A 22,437-nucleotide genomic window follows, 5' to 3' on the forward strand; every position below is an offset into this window, starting at 1 on the left:
AAAGCGCCCCTGGACGGCCAATTTTTCGCGTGTAGCCTATATTGCGCATGCCCGCTCCACGCACATTGCCGTCCAGCTCCGTCCAGCTGTTGTCGAGGACGTGAGAAGTAGAGTTTTGCCGTCCACCAGTGAACGGGAGTGCTTTTTGTATGATTTCGTTTAAAAATCACATTATTTTTTAATTCTGTTACTTTGTTAGATGGTCCTTTATGGTATTCTTGGTTTGGTACTGATAAAAAGTTAAGAAGTCAAGTTTTATTTGCAGTTGGGAATATATTTGCTGTGCTTTGCATAAACGCTGATGGCGAAGCCACGTGCGTGAAATTATTTACTTTCTTGCTTGTGTTTCTACAAAAAATTCACTTGGAATTTGTACCCTGTGAATGAAAATAGTGATTTCTGGTCCCAGACTTTAGGCTAGAAGCGCCAAATGTTTTTCTTCGCATGTTTTGGGCTAAGGAATTATTGATCCACTAACGAAGCCGTCCTCCGTTCACACACGCCGGCTCTTAACGTTGGAAGTTCCCGCCAAGAACGTCGACATCGGCCCAGTCCTCCTCGCGAAATTCTACCGTCCTCGCACCGTCCTCGAGGCCAGCCGTCCAGGTATCTTTAAGTCTCTAGTAGTGTTCTGCAAGGACGGTGCATGTTTGGACAGGTAGTTTAGTACTAGATCAGTTCCGTTAGCAGTTTATTAATGCAATCTGGGTTTGGGGGTATGTGACGAGGCCTGAAACATGAGCGGTCTCGAACCTACCTGAACGTATCCATAAGTACTAATCCAGCGACCTGAGAATGGGTGCAATGAATTAATCAGTTCAAGAAATGGACCTTTTGTGACAAAAAGACAAAACTTTGACGAATAATGAACTTGTCGCAAGGCTCTGTAAGAACATGTCGGTCAGCCGTTACTTCTAATCTCATTTGTCCCTTGTTTTAGGTCGCAATTCAGATCTTTTTTTCTTCTTTTGGCTGTCATTCTATAGTTGGTTGGGAATTTGAAAATTATTTAATTTAATGATCGATAAGAATTCAGTGCCAGAATAAACAGCAAAATTCTCCCATTTTATGCTTGGAGAAATATCTGGAGACCAGTAAGGGAAATTTGTGTAAAATAGGCTCAATTTCAACAAAAAAAAGGGGAAGCATGCCACGGCACAACTGGAGCCAGAGTCGACGGTGGTCATCAGACAGACAGCATTGGCATTCGTTGTCGACGGCCTTTTGTGCTTAATCTTCTTCTTTAAGTCACGGTAGCAAGTATGCCACCACACATCCAAAGAAAACATTTTGGGAGCAGGCTTGAAAGATGTTTATGAATAGAGGAGGGGATGGTGTTGTGAGGTGACATCTCTTGGGGTGTGAGTATTTGCATGAAATAATTTTTTAGGGGGTTAATTCTTACCTCAAACAAACTAAGAGATCCTTTAAGGGAAAGTTACCTACTGCCTGCGTAGCTGCCGTTTTCATTGGGGTGAGATGACGAAATAAGTGATGTCAAGCATTAATTTAAGAGACTGAAATTTATTATGTAGCCTTCACAGATCCCACAATGCATAGCATTGCTCCAGTGGCGACTTTTACAATGGCTAAGAAATATCTAAAATTCTAAAACACTAATACTAAGCTAAACTTGGCTGTCCCTACGTACCCTAACATCTTTTATAATCTAAAACTAAAGAACACTTTAAATACAGTTTGTTCAATTTTAAGAGTCTTTTCGTCAAACATTCAAGAAAGGCGTACCAGAAACAACAGTGCATAATGGTATACGTTTCAACAGACAACCAAACGTGCTCTCGCGATAAAAGGATTTTCAGGAATTTATAGCACCAAAAACCGAGTTATACACGATCCAAAGAAATTTAAGTCGCGTTGCATGTAATTCAGGTCGCAAATAAACTCGCTGGTATTACTTTATTGGTGTGTGAGCGACTTTAGCGAGTTTTCTGAGACTTGCGTTAAATTCGTGGCGACTGAAGTTTAACATATAAATTAAGGCGATGTTACGCTGGAAAGGTTGTGCAATTTCAATCGCAACAAAACTGCGAGTAAGGTTGAAAATCACCTAGGGTGTTGTACTTAGCAACGATGTCTCTGTTAAATACCCCAATTTAATTTCTCTAAGAGTTCGTTAAAACGAAACTTTAAAATCTTTGCAATTCAATAATTTATTATTTTTATCAGATTACCAAGGAAAGTAGTGCTCTTTTGCGGTCTTTACTTGGATGGTCACGCAACACTTCTCCTCCCGGAGAAACGTTGCGTGACAACAGTGACAGCTGCGCATGGGAAGGACACTACAGGAAAGTAGAATGCAGTGTCAAATACTACTCAACTTTTAACTCCTTAGGCAACAGTGGTTAAGTTCTAATTTCAAGATCGTCAGTCATTAGAATAAACGACCTTCTCATTCAGGAGAGTCGGAAAGGAAAAGTGCGGCAAACACTGAAAAATTCTGTAAACCTTGGTGGGTTTTACTTTAATTCCAGGGCATTTTCAAGTATTGTAGTATCGATTCTAAATAAAATTCCGTAGATCATAGCGCTTTGCGTAAGTCGTTAAAGTTCACTATTGTTCAAACAAGAGAAACGTTACTACAAGAGCCTAAGGAAACTCTTTCAGTCATTTATTCAACCTACCAAAGACAAGGTAGTTTTTGTTAACAAGACTTTTTCATTGTGTTCAATCCTTCCCCGCGTAGTGTCTCTGTTTGATGGCCGCTCGATTATTGAACTTTCTCACAATCAGAGACCTCTGTAGGACTATGCAAATTTCAGAAATTTCCTGAGCCAGGGAAGAAACCAGCTCACAAAAAGCGTAGTTCTGTTAAAGAAAACTCGATTGATTACAAATTGCATTTAAACCTAAAAGAAGTGTCGTAGTACTGTTTAGAAACGCAAAGCACTGTGATCGAGGGATACCTACAGCAAAATGCAACAATTCCATTTCAAAATAAATAATTGACCAATTACGTTATGTCAAATAATGTACAAATGGAACTACTCCAAAAGTTCCAGACTTGACTGTTTCGTTCCCATTTTTGCTTCCCATTTTGTTTTTCTCCCATTTAGTTGTGGCGGCTAGAATCTCAAACCATTCGCGCGCTTCAATGCAGGAATAATAATAATAATATCATAAAATTAAATTAAATTGAATACCACGACAAATGCAAGCATAGTGTGAACTAAAATTGAATGATTTTGATGCTAACTGTGTCCGAGTAAAAAAGCCAAGATCAAAAAACGAAGTCTTTCTCTGCCATGTCGAGAGCCCAGGCAAACTTCTCTCGCTGTGTCTTGTTGTAAACCTTTTCTACTGGCACCTCGTGCTTTTTGCACCTTGAATAAAAAAAAAGGAAAAATGATTTATAAATCATTTGCAACGACAACTTATCTTTGGTTTAATGAGATATTTTCTAGTTGTACTTAGCTAAAAGTGCTCGTAGTGACGATCTATCTTCGTCCACAGAGCTCATGTAACAGGGCTGTAAATTTTTTTTTTAAAAAAGCACATGTCTGATTTAGCTAGCATTCTGGTCAGACAATAGAAACATTATACTGACCTTTATTTCCTTTAACCTATCGCACAGGCATTTCATACCCGTACTGAGAACTGAATATTGCAATAATGCAGTTTACGTGAACACATTTCCTGTGGGTTTTCTTACATACATTTGATTTGTAATTGTCGCAACACAAAAGCAAATCCAGAGAAGGAGAAAATAAGGAAGTCAAACAGTCGAATTACACACAGAATCTCCATGTTCTAACATGCAGCAACTTCTATTTGACTCGGAGGTTGATAAAATGCTAGAGGTATTACTTACCACGCCACCGTGATTCGTGGATCCAAATAATTTAGCTTTGAGGTGCCGAGCGCAATCTCCTTGTTTTCCTCCTTGTCAGTAGCTGTTACTTCCAGTTTAAAGAGCTGATCCTCCAATCTTTGAGCCTGGGCTTTTTTCTTCTCTAGTTGCCTAAAATATGAAGATAATGAATATCAAATTAAAGCGGCTACGCCACAGATCGTAGTTTGTAATCTTTCCTTAATCTTCCTCGATCTAAATTATCATTGTTCCATTTTGGTTAATTCTTAGAAAATAATACGAAAGTTAAACCCAAAATTGCAATTCGGTGTTTTGGCCAATATCTGATCTGTGATAAAACTGCTATCGTCCTCGTCTGATACCACACAATGTGGTGTGCAATGGAAGGCTGGAAAGTGAAGATTCCTCTAGAGTAATGTATTTGCTATTTCTTTACTAGGTCGCCAGCTAAGCAAATGCATAAGTTGGTCATGGATGAAACCCTCGAAGGAGGTGACTGCTTACATGTGAAGAAGATACGTTTTAAAACGAAAGATTCTTTTAATGTTAGAACTTTCTAAAAACATAACGACATTGCTGGTTCCTTTAGCAAGCGTACTTTATCGTTTTGTCATCTTTGCTTTCTTTAACTTGAAGTTTCAATGCCTTGACTTCTTTCTTTGTTTCCTTGATGGCCTTCTTTTTGTCAGCAATCTGTTAAACAAAATCGATAGAGTGATTTTACTTCAACCGTGAAATAGTTACTACTCAAATAGATACTATTAGACACTTATTCCATTGTTTTCTTTTGTTTAGTTTTCACTATTTTGCACTAATTGTTAGATGTTGTTTCACGGGTAAAATAAAATCACTCTAACAGCAAGTGAGAAAAGCTCGTGTCACAGTCTTTGTTTCATCACAACCTTTTAAAAGAAAGTCAACACTAAGGAAGACATCTATCAACTAAGATGTACTTAAAGATGATTTCCAGTCCGTACTGCGCAGACTCAGGGTTTGTTTTCATTTTTGTTTTGAATTCGTTGAAACGTTACACTTCGGTGATAGCGTACATGAAGTTTTTTAGTTCGCCATTACGGATCGTTTCGTTCAAGAATTCACGATGAGCTAAAACGTCCGTTTGAAATACCGTCGAGCTTCTTTTACTCGTTATTATTGTTTTGCAAGGATATCTGGCGTTAATAATGAAGAAAAAGGTAAGTTTTGTCCCTGAATTTTTATTTTTGCTCGTAAACATTCTTCTGTTTGTGAGACTCACAAACATTGCAGGCGGAGATTGCGCAGTACGGACTGGAAATCATCTTTAAAGTTGAAATTGGGGAAATTATTATACTTGTTATTTTTAAGCAACTTTTGTTACCATATTTATTCGATGAAGCGCCCGTCCTGAAAGTAGGAAAAGTTAATAAGTGCCCAACCTCGAATAAGCGCCCACTCTCAAGGTCAAAAAAATTTAATAAGCTCCCAGGGCGCTTAATCGAATAAATACGGTTACAAATTAAGTGAAAAAATGAAGAAACAAACAAACCGACAGACAGACAAAATAACTGAAACAAAAATGATGGATAACAAGCATTTACCAGTGATCAGCCAGCACTAGAAATGTGTAACTAGCCATATTACTATTTATCTAATTCTTATACAGTGTGAACTGGCCTCCTTTCCAGTTGTTATTTGGCGAAAAACGTTGTGTGAAGACCTAAATAACTGCTTTGAATGAAACTATCGAACACATACCTTGTTTTGAAGATTTGACATAGATTGCTCAAAAGTCTTGGGAACTGAACGCTAAAACAGTGACAGAGCAATTAAAATATTTTCAAATAATGAAAAACATAGAGCCCTATTTAAGGAGGCTCGATGTATTTTTTTTTAGCCGAAGGGTGGTTGTTTTGAAAATTAAAATTATCTAGGAAGCCAATGTTCGGTTTTTGCCAAAATACACCATAATGATCAAATATGACCAAATTTTAATTTTTTACTCGTCACTTTGTCCCAAAGGTTACCATAGCAACCATTGACGTTTTCTTTTGTTCTCAAACAAGCTTGGATTTCTCGAAATCTAGACTGACACTTGGAATTCATTTTTTGATATGTTCAAGTACAGTAGATTTACTACCTGTGCTCAAAATTTTAGGAAAATCTGTAAGAGCGTTTTAGAGTAAATCAAGAATGAAGTTTTTGGTATTTTCTTATAATTTCTTACAATCGGCAGTCGATATATTTTAACAAATTAAAGCAAAAAGTCTTTCGCTTTTAGTTAATGGTCTTTGATGGTGTAAGTATTTATATTTCAGTGAGAGAAACTGTGCTCAAATAATATGAAACAATTTTAAGGCGCCTATTTTATATTAAAACGGTGTTTTTCTGAAAATTTCATTCTTGATTCACTTGAAAACGCTCTTACAGATTTTTCTAAAATTTCGTCAATAGTTAGTCAATCTACTAAACTTTAACATATCAAAAAATAAACACCAAGTGTCAGTCTAGATTTCGAGAAAATCAAGCTTGTTTGAGAACAAAAGAAAACGTCAATCGTTGCTATGGTAACCGTTGTGACTAAGTGACGGGTAAAAAATTAAAATTTGGTCACATTTGATCATTATGGTGTATTTTGGCAAAAATCGAACATTGGCTTCCTAGGTAATTTTAATTTTCAAAACAACCACCCTTAGTCTAAAAAAACTACATCGAGCCTCCTTAAGGTCGCGGGGGGACACCTTAGGCTCCTCATTATGCATTTATTTAAAGCGTATGCACGAAGTGCAACGACTGACATGGACACGAGATATTCATGACTGGATAAAAATATGGGCGCGTGCGCGTGATTTTTTTAAAAAAAATAAATTCCTGTTTCTTTGATATTTTAACCAATTTAAAACAACACTTAGCGTTATACGTTTGTATAGATTGTAGGAAGTCTATGAGCTAATTTTTATTCATATTTGAATGTTTCTGCAACTCAGAGTAATCACAATAATATTCGGCATAAACAATCGTGTCCTTCATAAAAACGCATTGTTCTCACCATAAAAGCGTGGAATATAATTACCATAATTACATCTCTCCTCTGGAAACTGATCGTGTTTTGGTCGGGACACCTTCGGAAATCTCAAAGTTTGGACTTTTCCGACAATTTTGTGGCAGAGAATACAGCGCGGATACAGACCTTCATGACTTGCCACTGCAGATAGGTAAACTATGGATATTGTAGTGTGTCATAACAGAGGCGGAATTTTAAAAGCCCGCTTTTAGAACGAGGTAGAAGGCGTTAAATTAAAATTTGCGCATTTAAACCGTCATAGCTTGCTGGCAAATTTTAAATTAAAAAATCCGCTTCTGTTATGACACTCTAGAGATATTGACTGATTACTTTTTGACAAGATCACAGTGTGCTGTCTTCTACTCGCTCCGCAAACCCTGCCACAAAATCATGTTCTTCCCAATTTGGCACTAACGTGGCTATTACATCGCCGTTAAGTACAATCTACCAAATAAAAGATGACATGCATGATCTTTTATCATGTCTTTATGTCTCTGTAAAATTTGAGCTTAATCGCACCCATAACAGCCGAGAAATAAGCGTTTTTAAAGATGCAGGTCAAGCAAAATTTCGCTTCATGAATTTATTCATGCTGTAGGTATCCCCCGCGACCTTAACTGTGACTAAGGTAATCCGGAAAAGCTTTGGGTTTTGCTTTACTATCCTCTATGATTGGTTAAAAATTGGCGCCACCTTTTTTAACCAATCAGCTACGAGACGAAAACCGATCGCAACTTGGCCACGTGCGTTTTCCCGCGCTTGGCGCCGGTGACGTTCATTTGTGTTCGGATCTCATTGGTTCATTGTGTTGTTTACGTTGCCTGTGATTGGATAATTGATTTTTTTGTATAATTCCAATACATTCTCCAGTACCAGGTCACAAGAGCAAGAAAAACCAACAACCAGTAGCAGGGTTCGTACTCGTTTGAGCATTTGAAATTATATGACTTTCCATGACATTCCAAGACCATGTTTTCCATGACTTAAATTTGACCATTTTTCTTGGCAATTTTCAAAAATTATCTAGATTTCGGGTACGTTTTTACTCTTTTCCTCACAAAAAATAATCTGCCCAATTTTTTTGTACAATCAATACCATTTTCCATGACTTTCCATGACCCAAACTTAAATTCAATGACTTTCCAGGCCTTGAAAATGAAACAAGTTTTCCATGACCTGTATGAACCCTGAGTAGATATTGTTTGAAGGTGCATACCTGATGGTTACATAAAATGGCCACAGCACGGTTGGCTCGATTGTAAGACAACACTTTAGCGTTGACATTATCCTCAGATTCTGTCAGCTTATCCAGTTGATCCTGTAGTGTCATGGAGGCGTTGTACGTTCGGAACACCTTGGCTGTCAGTCCGTCCATCAACTCCGTCAGGTACTTGTTCAGGGACGTTGTCTGAAAAAAAAAAAGAGGATTACTCAAATGCCCCAAATACCCCAGCAGCATTTGAATACTACTTACAAATTTGCCCTGATACGCATTTGAACTGCTCACCTAAAATTTCTAAATTTAGAAGAAGTTGTTTTCACCAAGATCTGCTTGTCGTCGTTTTAAAGGGGTTCTTGTTTCACTCATCTATGTCTTTTTGGTGTCATTCATAATTGGGTGATTGTGAAGAACAGCTCCCGCTAACCGACTGTCGGTCGACTGTCGGCCGACAGGTTACCAACACACTACCGACAGGGCACCGACAGCCCACCGACAGGTTACCGACAGCTTCCCAAAACAGACATTTTACTGTAAAACTGAGCAGTAAACACAGAAGTAAGCCCGACGCAGAAAGCGATTAAAACAGATAGGACTTACAAACATTGTATTTCATTGTACTACGGTACTTACTACAAAACAAATCGACTCCTCGCCAAGATTTTCTTTTATACAAACTTCAATATTTTATAAATCTATCACCTACGTAGCTTTAAGTGCATAAGGCAAGCAATGAAATCACGTTCGAAGATGATTTTATCCAAAACTCAGGCCAAAACAGTGCAAAAACTTCTCCACACACGCACTCGCTGAAGTCGCCCTAGAATCCTTTGCGACCCCTTCATGGTACATGTATGTCATGTAAGAGTAAATAATGTTTACCTTTTAACTTTTTTCTCTGTTTGCATTGCAGGTTGCAGCGTAAATAGTTTCATTTCTCTTCAGAATTTATATGTAAAAAAGGAAATGTTACACGGACGCCTATTGAATTACGTTTTTCTAATTTCTATACGCAATACAGTGTAATTTGATAATTGATTTAGCGCGTGCTGTGATAATTGATTTAGACGCGTGCCACCCTTATTCCCGTTAACAACAAACATATCACACACGTTGGTCAAGACTTTCATTTATTTGGTGGCTCCTAAAGGAGCCGTTTTTTTTTCATCAAACTAAGTGAACTTAGTTTGGAGGGTAGAACTCAGCAATGCCAGCTAACACGTTGTCGAAAGGATCGCCTGGGAAACATTTTCGCCAGTTGAACTCATCCAGGTATCCAGGAATTCTCTCTCTCTGAGTGCCGTTCATCGCCTTCAGTTTCCTTTTAATCTGACTCCATACTCCTTCAATCGTGTTCGAGTGGGCTCCAGTGTAAGGGTCAACAAAGTTCTCAGAATGGTTAACCATGAGGTGGACGTAGCCGATACTGTTCAGGTTGAAGTATGGTGAAAACTTGTCAGAAATTATCAGCGTTCCAGGCTCGACGAATTGCTGTACCAGTCCAGTTACCAGAGTTTCTCTTGTTCTGTTGGGTACTCGGAACGCAAGAGCTCTGCCAGTGCCTCTTTCAACCATGCCGAAGACCCAGGTGCCTCTACCGATTCGCCCGCGGTTGTACTTGCGTTTGTGGCCAAACATGGATTCGTCGATCTCTACAGTCTTTCCACGGCCGCCCAGTTTAATGTTTCCTTGTAGAATTTTCTCGGTGCAGATGTCTCTGAGACTTTCAAGTACCTTGACCACCGTACGGAGTGACAATCCGGTTAGCAGGGAAACTTTTTTGTTGGATTCGTCGATCGACCACAGCCAGATGATGTACAGCCAGCGATGCAGAGGAATCTTGGAATCTTGGAAAAAAGAACCAGCGCGAATTGATCTTCGTTTTCTGCATTGGTTTACTGGGCATTCCCAGTGATATCCGTCATCAGAATTATCACTTCGTAGAACCATATCGTTTCCACAAGAGCACCTACGCCTAGCCGCCAGTAAGCCACGATCGACAAGGAACGTGAGCACGGCGTAATGGAAAAGTATTCATATGCAAAATAGACACAAGTAATCAAACTCGACCAATAACATGCGTTGTTAATAAACCAATCAACAAATTGTTATTGTTTACTTGATCCATTTAACAGAGTATAAAAAACCTTGAGTTTAAACGGTCTCTATCATTACGACTCGCAATGTCTCAGAGAACTCGAAAGTGTACTGTGTGCGGCGGCGCCCACGCCATGTTACAGTGTGAAAATAAGTGTGGTGTTTGTAACGGCGACAACCGTCAGTGTTCGTGTACGGTGCGCCCAACCCAGAAAAGAAAGAAGACAGCGAAGTCTGCGTCATCCAACCCTCAACGCTCGTATGACGAACTGCAAAAGAAGTACGAGGCCCTGCTGAAAGACCATGACAGGGTCGGGCTGGCTTTCCAGAACCAGAAAGAGCAGAACCAGGAACTGGCACAAGAGCTTCAGGAGAGGGAGAGTGAGGCGGAGGAGCTAGCGAACATCATAAGAACGAAAGACGAGGTCGTCAAAAACCTCGAGCGGCGCCTCGTCAACGCCAAGAAAGTCATCCACGAACTACGAGCGGAGGTCGAACAGCTGAAACAGAACGACCAGCCAGAGAGAGAAGAGCCGCCCACCGAACAGCAGCACCAGCAAAGAAATGGCAGTCGTGTCAGTACCCACAGCTTGGCCAGCATCCACGAGCGCTATGACCAGGTCATGAACGTCATGATGGAAAACCGATGCAGTATGGCGTGCGCCTTTCGACTGGCCAGCTGCCCCAGGAGCACTGTCAGAGACTTTGTTGCAATCGCCGAACTTAAGAAGGTCGACGCCAGAGAGTTAGACCTTGTCCTGCGTGACCAGCAAGTGGCTTCCGTGAAACAACTTGAGACACTGTGCAGAAGACGGCTTCGCAGGTTCATTCCAGTGATGGAAAACATGCGAAGAGAGGGGAAACTACTGCCGCTGAAATTTGATCAGCGCTTCTACGAGTGAAGTTTGACTTCACTTCGTCAAAAACGGCTCCTTTAGGAGCCACCAAGTCTATAAAAGTAAATGACCAACAATAAAGTTAATTTATGATAACAAACTTTAATACACTACATGAAACATAAGAAAAGATACTTGCGATACGTCACATGAAACGAAAATTGTATAAAAATCCGAGGGGGAATGAGACTAAGTTAACCAATCCAATATGGCGGAGATAAATGGAGTAGCTGTGTTCGCGTAAATTCTCCGGTCGATTTCGGCAACGCAGAAGCTAGTTTTCGGCTGTGATAACCGAAACTCAGGAATATATACCTTTCCTTTCAATTTCTCATAAATTTTGGGGTCCTTTACGGAGGAAAAACATAAAGAAACAAAAAGGTTAGTGTTACCGTATAACCGACAACTTACCGACATCTTACCGACATCTTACCGACACCTTACCGACAGATCACCGCCTGTCGGCCGGCTGTCGGCCGGCAGTTGGCCGACATCATAGCCAAAACCTGTCGGCAGGTTGTCGGCCGACAGACGACCGTCTGTTGGCCGACAAACGGCCAACAGACGGCCGACAGACGGCCAACAAACGGCCGACAGTCGGCCGTTTGTCGGCCGACAGACGACCGACAGACGACCGACAGTCGGTTAGCGGGAGCTGTTCTTCACAATTACCCATAATTGAAGGGACTATGTCACGGGGATTTCGCAGATTTTTGGTCTAAACTGTTCTGGAATAAGTGGTAGGCAACTTTACCCATGACAAACATTATATCTTTGAACATTTAACTGAAGATATAACCTATATTTAGGAAATAAACCACTGAATGCAATGGTCACACGACACATCTCCACGGCCGGCCAAGACCCGTACGCATGCGCACAGCCTATTACCCGTGGAGTGGCAGCCATGGACAGCTGTTTCGTCCTTGTAAGGACTCATCAGCATGGCATAGCCAGGAAGGGTCTCACATTAGATCATAGACCCCGCCGTTTACTCCAGAGGCGAACCCGAAGGTTGCTTTAAACCCCAGCTGAGACCCTTCCTGGCTATGCCATGCTGACGAGTCCTTACAAGGACGAAACAGCTGTCCATGGCTGCCACTCCACGGGTAATAGGCTGTGCGCATGCGTACAGGTCTTGGCCGGGCCGTGGAGATGTGTCGTGTGACCATTGCATTCAGTGGTTTATTTCTATATTTAGGGATGGAAATCAAACTTCGATTTTTTAAAGACGTGCGGAAGAAATTAAAAACGTTGGCTCGGCTAACATTTTCAAATTGCAGTCCACTTCCATCCGAGCCATCCGCAGCCAACTGCGCTTTTAAACAGTTTCAGTGCCCTTGAATAGCAATTATTAACAATAATGAACCATTATTTTTAAGTTTCCTACAACACAAATATAAATTTTGGCTGTTCAAAAATCTGTTAAAATCCTCGACAGAGTCCCTTTAATAAACAAGTAAATAAATAAATAAATAAATAAATATACTTACAGATAACCTGTCAAACAGATCATCGCCTTCCTGCTTTCCTTTCATGAATAGATTAAGGTTCTTGAATACCTGCCAAGAAAGAAGAACAAAATTTAATACTAAACCTTTCGAATTCTTTGAGCTATCCAACTACTAGCCTCCCACGCAGTCGTTTTAAGGAGTGATCAACTGCATGCTAGTCTATCTAACTACCTGTACACAAAATGTACTCCACTCCTATCTTATCTAAAGATGATTTTTTTAAAGTTCAGTTAGAACTATCAAGCTCCAGTTCTCATGAATGACAATGTATGTACAACTCCCTGAAAATATTTCCGTAAAATTGTTACCTCACACCAATAAACTGAAACGAAATGCTAGTTCTTAAATAGCCAAACAAACAAACTCTTCTCAGTGGAAATCTACGAACAGTGCTTTGTTTCTACAAACAAAGGAAGTCTTGTTTAACTTTGAAGAAAAACTAAAGAATACCAAAGATGAGAAAAGTTACCTTCTTTTCCACTGGCACAAAGTTCCAATAACGTACAGAGTCTTTACCAAGGAAATCAAACTCTACAACATTCTCCTTGGCTTCCCATTCTTCATGCAATTCTAAGGAGGAAAAAAGAAAACAGTTATTTCTAATCAGAAAACTAATTTATAGACTAAAAGATACCAGACTTACCATATCTTCCTGTATGTCAACTGCACAATTTTGCAAATAATTTATTTCGTTCTTTACATAATTGAATTTGAAAGCAATGTGCTAGCTTAAATTGATTCTATGATGATTAAGATCGGGACATCGAAAACACTTTAAGTCTACAAAACAAGAACCACAGGAAAACAACAAACTGTTCACCATATTTATATGTACTTACTGATATGCTCAACTCTCAATGAACAACAGCCTACAGTGTCAGCGGTTTCTTCATCTTTTTCATGACCAGCTCGAAGAGCGAGCTAAAAATGTAAATCTCAGTGAGTTTCATCATCAAATATGAACACCCCACAAGCACACGACCCCATAAGCATTGTGCTTAAAATCTGATTTGTTTAAAAAATGAATGTGATGATGATGATGATGATGATGAGAACACGAGACATCCCTCAAAGACATGTTAGATATATTTTTAAAAGTTGTTTTTTTTGTTTTTTTTTTTTTTTTTTTTTTTTTTTTTTTTTTTTTTTTTTTTTTTTTTTTTTTTTTTTTTTTTTTTTTTTTTTTTTTTTTTTTTTTTTTTTTTTTTTTTTTTTTTTTTACTTTTACAGTCAACTCTCGCCTTGCAGACACCCTACTATTGCGGACAATCACTATTACGGACAAAATCCAGATCCCCGGTGAAAGAGGTTTGACTGGAAATGACTTCCGCTATTACGAAAAATATAATAGGACACTATAAAGGACACTAAACGACACCCCAAACGTGTCCTCTATAACAAGAGTTGACTGTACTTGAAAAATAAATATGAAGCTTGTCTGTTTTACCTTGTCAATAAAGTAAAGAGCAACACCTCTGTGAAAAAAAAGAAAGAAAAAGACATTTCTAAAGGAACTATTGACAGTTAACGCTAAATAATAAGGCAAAATTGTTTTCAAATTCAACACTCGTACAATGTACAAATAAACATGTAACACAGTCAAGTATTTCATTTTGTAGGAAACAAGCAAGAGTTTTGTAAACTGACCTCTGCCGCAGTCGCATTTCTTTAGATTTCCAGTCCCTTTCATAATCTTCCCTAATTTTTTTCGCACACTCCTAGAGGAAGAGTAATAATTTTTGTGATTGTTAAATTAATGTTCTGGTTGATGTGCATGTAGTTTTAATGACTCCCTTTCCCTGCCAATTTTCAATTAATATTCAATAAAAACTTGGCCACATTATATGTACATATAGCATCATTTACCTTCAATTTCCTTGCTGTTTCATACTTTTGCCAGTCCTTTTCACCCTGTAAAGAGAGTTCAAATGTTAAACGCAAGAAAACAGCAACATTTAGGTACACCACTTTGGGACAGCTGATGTAGGCTGTCATCACATGTTCATTTTTAGCTCACAATGTGAGAAAGACATTGGAGAATTTTCATAATGACGAAACTGAACAGCAGAGATCTTTGTTACCTGTAATTCTCTGATTGGTTATTGCTTGCATGTAGACAATCATAAATACTAAATACAATGTAGCTACAATGTATTTCTAAAGAGCGGTGTGATAGCTCATACACGTATGCATGAATTTCTTTTTTCAGACATTTCTCTCATAAGCATAACATAAATGAGTGAATCACAAAGACGTCTGGTTTCTTAGCAGTACTGTATTTTCTGGATTAAACTAACAGGTCAAGTCTGAAATAAATGCTAGGAGCATTTAATTAAGAAAATGTCAATGGTACATTTTCAGCATCCCATAATACATTAATACAATGCATTTCAATCTCACCTTTAACCTAGATGTGGGATTCAACATGACATACTTGTAACTTCCTTGAATATTCTCTACCCAGCAAGCGAGCCAAGAAACCTTTAGAAAACAACAAAATTAAAGAATGCAAATAAAAAAAAGTAACCAAGTTGTACATGTATAAGGATTAGGATGTGTTGAAAACGAAGACCCGAAAATGAAGACCGAAGACCCTGTGGTCTAAAACGAAAATTAAATAAAGTAGATTTACTAAAAATAACTCCTGGTACTATGAACCTTCTCTAGAATTTAATTGTTGTCTCAAGTGTGCCCATTGTAGAGTGAGTTGACTGTACTTCATACATGCACATGTACCTTATTGTCATGTGAGACTTTTTGCCATTTGTGCCCTGCTGGAGGCTCAGGTACTTTTGCATCTCTGCAAGAGAGAAAGCAAAACCGGTAAGACACCTTCTAGATTATACAAGCAAGTCATACCAGTATATAAATATGCATGTTTATCAAACCACTGTAAAACCTTGCTGACTCAATCCTATAGAGAATACAGCAAGCAGGAAAACTCATTCTTGATTGCACAAGTCATACCGGTACACTGTACATAAATATGCATGTTTATCAAACCACTATATAGCCCTGCTGATTCAATCCTTTTGTGAATACAGCAAGCAAGAAAAAAACATCCAGTCATGCATGCATAAAGATTTTGTCATGCTTCAATGAACCTAAACAGTTAGCTGAATACTTTTTTAGGCAGTAAAATCACACAAAAGTACACGCATGTGGACTCATTACCAAAATTTCCTCATTGGGGGAGCGGGGATGGCGCAGTAGTGAGATCACTAGCCTCCCACCAATGTGGCCCGGGTTGAATTGCCAGACCCAGTGTCATAATGTGGGTTGAGTTTGTTGTTGGTTATTGTCCTCACTTCGAGGATTTTTCTTCGGGTTCTCCGCGTTTCCTCTCTCCACAAAAATCAACACTGCTAAATTCCAATTGGATTGTAAACAGTGGACGAAGAGTCACCCTGTGGAAGTGCCACTGCAAATTCCCATTTTATTTAATTTAATATCACAGCCTTTTTTGCTTCTTTTCCTGTAGTATTTTCAATAATAATTATAGAGCATAAGCCCCTGAGAATTTTGTGCAGTGCCTATCATTATTATTAAATTTTTATTATTATTATTATTATTATTATTATTATTATTATTATTATATTATTATTATTATATTATCATTGTACAGACAGTTTATAATATGAACTGCAGTTGCCAAAAAAAAAAAAAAAGAGCCACTTAAATTCACACATACTTGCCAATGTTAATGATAACATCTTCAGGCATTGTCCTCTTTTTAAATTTCCCCTGCTTTGGATGGTCTCCACGTCCTCGGAACAGGCCAGGAGGTTCAATCTTGAAGTTTCCTACCCTCTGTTTGTGTCCATCCATCAGACAATAACCATACTCATTTAGAATTTCCTCGTTTTGCTTTTTCAGTTCCAGTTTTTGTTCCTTTGTCCAATTTTTTCTCTCTTCGGCTTTCTGCAAGGAATTGGAAATAGGTGTAAATACAATTTTTTATGATTTTCTCTTATAGGAACTCTTTCCACCCGCGAAAATTGGCAAGTACCTCATCCAGGGGGGAGTACCAGCTTTAACATAAGCTCCAACACTAATGAACTACCCACTAACCCAGGGGCTGGAATTGGCATCGACCAGGGCTTGAGAAAAACCTGAATTACGAGTTTGGATAAGCAGCTCTCAAATTTTGCTCGCCCATGGCAGTTGCATGCATATCTTAGCTTCTTTACAATTTATTTGACAGATGACTTGCCTGGGCCGCTGCATGCCCATCAGGAAAGTGAGAATAAAAAAAAACTGCTTGTATGAAAGGAACATTTACTTGTCCCAGATGACGTCTTTTTAGCCCTTAATGCCCTTTTACAACAGCGTTGCTTCTCATTTCAAAGATGCCTTCTTTCTTTTAATAATCTTACTTTACTGAATTGTCTAGAGTACCTTTGTAAAGTGCGCATGCATTTCTTTGAAGTCGCACTTCTTGAGATCCTTGATAACTTTCCGTTCTTCACTTGTCATCTCTTTCCTCCAGTCTTCAAAGAAGTTCTTGTTGAAAATTTCCTTGCTAGTGTAATCATGGTCAAGCATCCTAGCATAATATGACGCAACCTGAAAACATAAGCATTTGCCATTATATTGACTTTTTAATTTTATATCGAGCCTGAAGATGGCTGGTGAAACTGACTGAAATGTTGAATCAAAACTAATTTTTGACCTCAGGAAGCAAAACAACAATCCGCCATATTGCCTTTTTTTTTTACATCAAGCCTGAAGAGGACTGGAGAAAGTGGTTAAAATGTTGATTTAAAACTATTTTTTTAACCTTGGAACAGTCCTGGTCTTAACAAGCACAGATTTTAACGATTTTACTTCTCTGTTTACTCCTTACTTTTTGTTTTGATTGAGAAGATATATCAAACAGTCAAGACAGTGTTTCACCGGCTATCCAAACACCTCAAATTTCCTAAAAAATACATTGCTGCACTTCAACTCTCTCCTCAGTGTTTGTACATCTCCATGAAACACTGTCTTTCATGTTTGATAATTATGTAATAATAAGGTATTGTGTAATGATGAGAATCTTAATGTAACATGTACAGTGTTTATACCTCTTCTGCCTGTACACTAAGCTGCATGTGTTTCCCTGAGAGAAAAACAATGTTCCAATAATTATAAGTTATTTATTATTAGATCAATAATATATGTTTACATTGTAATTTTAAATGAAATTTAACGATCAAAATTAATGGTTTCAAGTTAATTTGATTTTTCTTTATTGCAGATTTATAACCATAGTCTTTAATCCAAGAAAAACTAAACCAAGCCAGGTTACATTGTACATGTACAATCATTTTGACCTGAAATCATTTTAAACTAGTACAACATGTACATCAAGCTACACCCTTTGTACAACTGTGAACTTTATACAGGAAAAAGGGTACAAAGATAATGGGTCATTCAAGTAAATAAAAAATACAATGTAAAAGAAAAAATTAATACAATGAAAATTAATTGTAAAATTAGGGCTTGAACTATGTAAAATCTCAAATGGATAAGTGGCATGACTGTTGAATTATAGTTGGCACAAATGGAACCTTTAATAACATCAGAGTAATAACTAGTATAATCAATGTACTGTTAGTTACAATCCGAGCAATAACTTACCATCATAATAAAACTTCACATTGTCAGGAAGAGGCTCATATGCAGGAGGAAAATATGGTCCCTAGGAAAAGATCACCAAAGTGGATGCAAGTGTGATTAAAGGAATTTAAAGAATGTAGAATTATTGAACAGGATCTTGCCTTGTCAAAACAATTTTGCAAAATAGAATGCAGTAGGAAGAACCTTGAGCAGATACCCTTAAGATCCCATCTCAGCGCATTTGGGTAGGGGTGTGTTGACTGACATGTACTGAAAGTTACAAAGTTTATGCAGTCGCTGGTGACTGTATGTGACCAAGAATGTGAATAAATAAGGAGAATATAGTTGCTACAAGAGAGTGTTTTAACAAAACTTATGGAATGGCGATTGGTGAGTAGCAATAACAATAATATTACCTTGTGTTCCATATGCAACCACTTAACACCTTCGGGAAGTTGCTCTTCTTCCCACCTAAAGAATGAAAATAAAATGACTCTTAATAATTCGATTAAGCACCCTCCATACAATAAGCACCCCTTTTTCTAATAAGTGCCCCTATTCAGTTTCAATTACAGTAACAAACACATGCAAAAAAACAAATTTGAAGCCTTATAGACAAACCATTTCCAAACTTCTTTTTCTTCTTCCTCTTTCTTTTTCTTTCCCTTTTCCTGTCAGTAGAAGAACACAATAAAATTAAAACAACAATGTTATCACTACCGGTGCAAAGAAGAAAAGCTAATCATTAGCAATTATGCATAAGAGACATTACAAGTGCAGTTCCAGGAAATAATGTTTTTCCCCACATGAACAAAGTTCTTGAACATTCGAGGGAGGTAATGTGGGCAACTTTTAAAGTACATCTATGAAGCTACCATGTAAACTGGAAGTTTCAGGTGCGATGGAAGGGGGTTGCGGAAGGTTCAAACCAAAGACACATGCGAGAGGCTAGCTAGGCGTATGGCTTGTCTGGAACAATTCACATTAACCTTAGGTGACTCCACGGGGGAAGATGTAAATGCTTCTCTCCTTTAGCACATACCCATCTGTGAGGGATCTTGCACGTGTGATGTTCAGTAATGGCAAGCAAACAAATGGCTTCATACCTGTTTTTCTGATTTGACATCCTTTCCTTCTTTCTTGACTTTCTTCTTAGCAGAGCCAGCCTTGTCCTCTTTCTTCACTGACTTTGGGGTTGCATTTTTCTTGGCACTCTTGGCCTGCAATTTACAAAATGCAAATTAATTACACACCTTTTATTCAAACCAATAAAAACATATTATGGTCAAGTAGGTTGGCCCTTCTTGACTGACAGTCATCTGATGACAAGGTCTAAGAATTTATTTATTCAATTTATTTATTGTATACATGGAGACGCTGCCTCACACTTTGTGATGACTCGCACATGTATTATTTAATAATTAAAATTTAAACTTTTCTCATTCAAGAAGTCATCATTTATTTTAAAAAGTCTGAACTAAGTCTAACATACATATAATATATGATAATGAAAAAAAAAACAAGGAAAAAATACCAGATTGTACCAAGGGTATAATCAAACCACAAAATATTTAAATTTAAAAAAAAAACATACCGGTACTGTTAATATACAGATTTCACTTTCTATTTTATTTTACAAGTAATATCTAGGCAGAGCCTACTCAAAAATGCAAATTAATTTAAAAACTGAACAAAAAACTCACCAGTGGTTTACTGTCCTCATCGCTATCACTGTCATAACTAGCACTCTTCTTCCTTTTACGCTGCGGAATAAATGAAGGACGTACAACATACATATGACGGGGCAAGGGGTCAGATAAGCTCAAAAAATAGACTGTGGCATGTGAAAGTAGCTAGAAAAAAAAACGTGATTTGTGAATTTTTGACTTAATCTGCTTTTTCAAGTATATATGTGACAATGAATCTGGTTAAAATTGTGCATGAAACAAGATCACAACCCCTCTTTGCTATCCTCACATATGTATAATATACTGATGACTTTCCATTAAAAAACCCTCAAATTTTAGGGTAGTTCTTTACTAATATCACAGAGCAGAAAAAAACAAAGACAAAAAAACGTGATTTGTGAATTTTTGAATGCCAAGGGTAAATTAAAATTAAATTGTAAATTAAAAGTACTTACAGAGGCTTTTGCATCTGGCTTTGCTGAAGATGATCCAGAAGGCTTTGCAGGCTTCTTGTTTGTGGGAGTCTTGTTCATCCTGATAATAAAACTTCTCACTCAGTTTTTTCTTTGCGTGGAAATACATGGATTATGTGAAAACTAACAACCCAAAGATATTGGGCCAATTCTAAATACATGGTTTTCTTTATACAAGAAGAAATAAATGAGCATTAAAACTGAAAATCAGAATTTGACTAATTGAAAATTGAAAATCAGCCTTTTTTTGTTTGCATTTCTGTTTTTTTGGTTTGCCGTTGTTCTCTAAAAGTTTGTCTGTAAAAAATTAAGTCATTGACATGTACTCAGATAAAGAGAAATAATATTTTAATTGTTACTTAAAATTTATGAACTCAAGATCCTGAACTTTGATTCGTTGTACATAGCCTGCGTGGCCGGCGTTCAAAGGGGAAGGAGAAGGGGAGTTCGAGCGCGAAGCGCGAGGTGCGAGGAGAGAGCGCGAAGCGCGATCGGGGAAGGGGGGAAGGGGAATGCCTGCCCTGACGCTATTGTTTTTGTCGTTTTTTACGTCCAGATTCTGGACGCAAAAATTGTGATTGGTCAGAATTTATAGAGTGTGAAAATTGATTGTTCTGATCAGTCAGATGTATGTCATTCAATCGATTAATTTGATGGCTGTGGTCTGTTCTCAACTTTCATTCAATGCAGAGGAATCCAATGGCGAATGTTATGAGCGATTTCTCTGCGAAGCGGTTGATTCTTTGAAAGAAATCGGCCGTTGTAGGATTTAGTATCAAACTACTGAATTTGTGAAAAAAATATAACAAGTTATAGCAGCCGGTAACCGCTACACGCTGTGAATTATAAAGTTGTTTGGGTCACGGCCGGTTGCAATCCGACGCCATAAACTCCAACACCGGAAACGCTGCTTGATTGAAATAAATGTTCTCTCAGTCTCAGAATGGCAACTTTCGTAACAAATCCGCAGTTGAAGGGTGCAAGGAAGATATATCTGACCTGATCTACCATGAAAAGATTTTGTTTTGCCATATTTCTGACAAGAAGACGAGAAGAAAAGAATTAGATATATAGGCAATTCAAATGGTGAAGGGTTTTATTACTCGCAAAAATCGGCACCAATCAGATTGGATAATTTTGACAGCCAGACGTAAAACAGAGGGCAAGCAGATGACAAGTACTTTAGGGGTGGTATGAAAAAAACAATAGCGTCAGGGCAGGCGTTCCCCTTCCCCCTTCTCCGATCGCGCTTCGCGCTCTCTCCTCGCACCTCGCGCTCGAACTCCTTTTCTCCTTTCCCTTTGAACGCCAGCCACGCAGGCTACGTTGTACAGTGCATACTGTGCATGCAATGTAATTAAAATAAATTAATTTTGTATTTTATTTTACTTGTTTTCACATAGAGCTTATAATGATATATGCATATGTACCCACCTTGCAGACTGTCATCAGTAATTCACAATAACAGCATGAAACAAACAAAGATATTAAAACGAGGTAAGAATTACAGAATGTGAAACATTTACAACTGCAGCAATAAGCACTTTTTTTAATATCATGCAAAAAATATTTTCTGAGACTGATAGAAGAACACAAACGTACATCATATTAATTATCACTTCATTGCAAGTTAAAAGTTACAGTATATGATGTACATTTATATAATGTTCCTCTACAGTACCCCTTGAAATCATGTTGTACATATGCCATGGGTTTCCCCAGGTCCATGGACATGCAGGTAGTGCACAAGGTTAATAACCATGCGTTCACCTCGAGAGGAATGAACGAGGCATACCCTGAAGGAAACAAAACCGAGAGAGACATGCATGTGTGCAATCTGAGTGTGGGAGGAGTATCTACATAGTTACTTAACAGAACATAACAAATATCAGTAAAATTAACAAATATTAGTGTGCATGTACATAGTCCTATTATTAAATTTATACATTCATTTATAAGAATAATATATGTGAATCTCACCAAGGGTTCATCATCATCACTTTCAACAGGTTTCTTGGCAGCCTTGCCACCTTCTGGTTTCTTTTCCTTTTTCACTGAATCATGCTTTTTCACGCCATCT

General features: G+C 38.1%; 3 protein-coding genes across 3 annotated transcripts; 1 reads left to right on the forward strand and 2 right to left on the reverse strand.

The window, feature by feature from the left end:
• Nucleotides 1-1,504: 1,504 nt before the first annotated feature.
• Nucleotides 1,505-21,799, reverse strand: LOC144649067 (DNA topoisomerase I, mitochondrial-like). Its single transcript, XM_078508536.1, has 23 exons — nucleotides 21,792-21,799; nucleotides 20,340-20,418; nucleotides 19,900-19,959; nucleotides 19,303-19,416; nucleotides 18,818-18,867; nucleotides 18,613-18,667; nucleotides 18,218-18,278; nucleotides 17,662-17,696; nucleotides 16,994-17,161; nucleotides 16,287-16,516; nucleotides 15,332-15,395; nucleotides 14,996-15,076; nucleotides 14,462-14,506; nucleotides 14,243-14,313; nucleotides 14,043-14,070; nucleotides 13,435-13,516; nucleotides 13,065-13,165; nucleotides 12,575-12,643; nucleotides 8,086-8,277; nucleotides 5,564-5,614; nucleotides 4,428-4,522; nucleotides 3,830-3,979; nucleotides 1,505-3,341 (listed from the first exon to the last, which is right to left on the reverse strand). Exons 2-23 carry the CDS (start codon nucleotides 20,415-20,417, stop codon nucleotides 3,239-3,241), a joined length of 1,983 nt encoding a protein of 660 aa, XP_078364662.1. The 5' UTR covers nucleotide 20,418; nucleotides 21,792-21,799; the 3' UTR covers nucleotides 1,505-3,238.
• Nucleotides 8,478-10,102, reverse strand: LOC144649050 (uncharacterized). Its single transcript, XM_078508513.1, has one exon. It carries the CDS (start codon nucleotides 10,036-10,038, stop codon nucleotides 9,271-9,273), a length of 768 nt encoding a protein of 255 aa, XP_078364639.1. The 5' UTR covers nucleotides 10,039-10,102; the 3' UTR covers nucleotides 8,478-9,270.
• Nucleotides 10,114-11,167, forward strand: LOC144649049 (uncharacterized). The gene has a single exon (XM_078508512.1). It carries the CDS (start codon nucleotides 10,272-10,274, stop codon nucleotides 11,085-11,087), a length of 816 nt encoding a protein of 271 aa, XP_078364638.1. The 5' UTR covers nucleotides 10,114-10,271; the 3' UTR covers nucleotides 11,088-11,167.
• Nucleotides 21,800-22,437: the final 638 nt, after the last annotated feature.

This window comes from Oculina patagonica, chromosome 4, assembly GCF_052425735.1.
Source record: "Oculina patagonica isolate OP01 chromosome 4, crgOcupat, whole genome shotgun sequence".
Taxonomy (NCBI): domain Eukaryota; kingdom Metazoa; phylum Cnidaria; class Anthozoa; order Scleractinia; family Oculinidae; genus Oculina; species Oculina patagonica.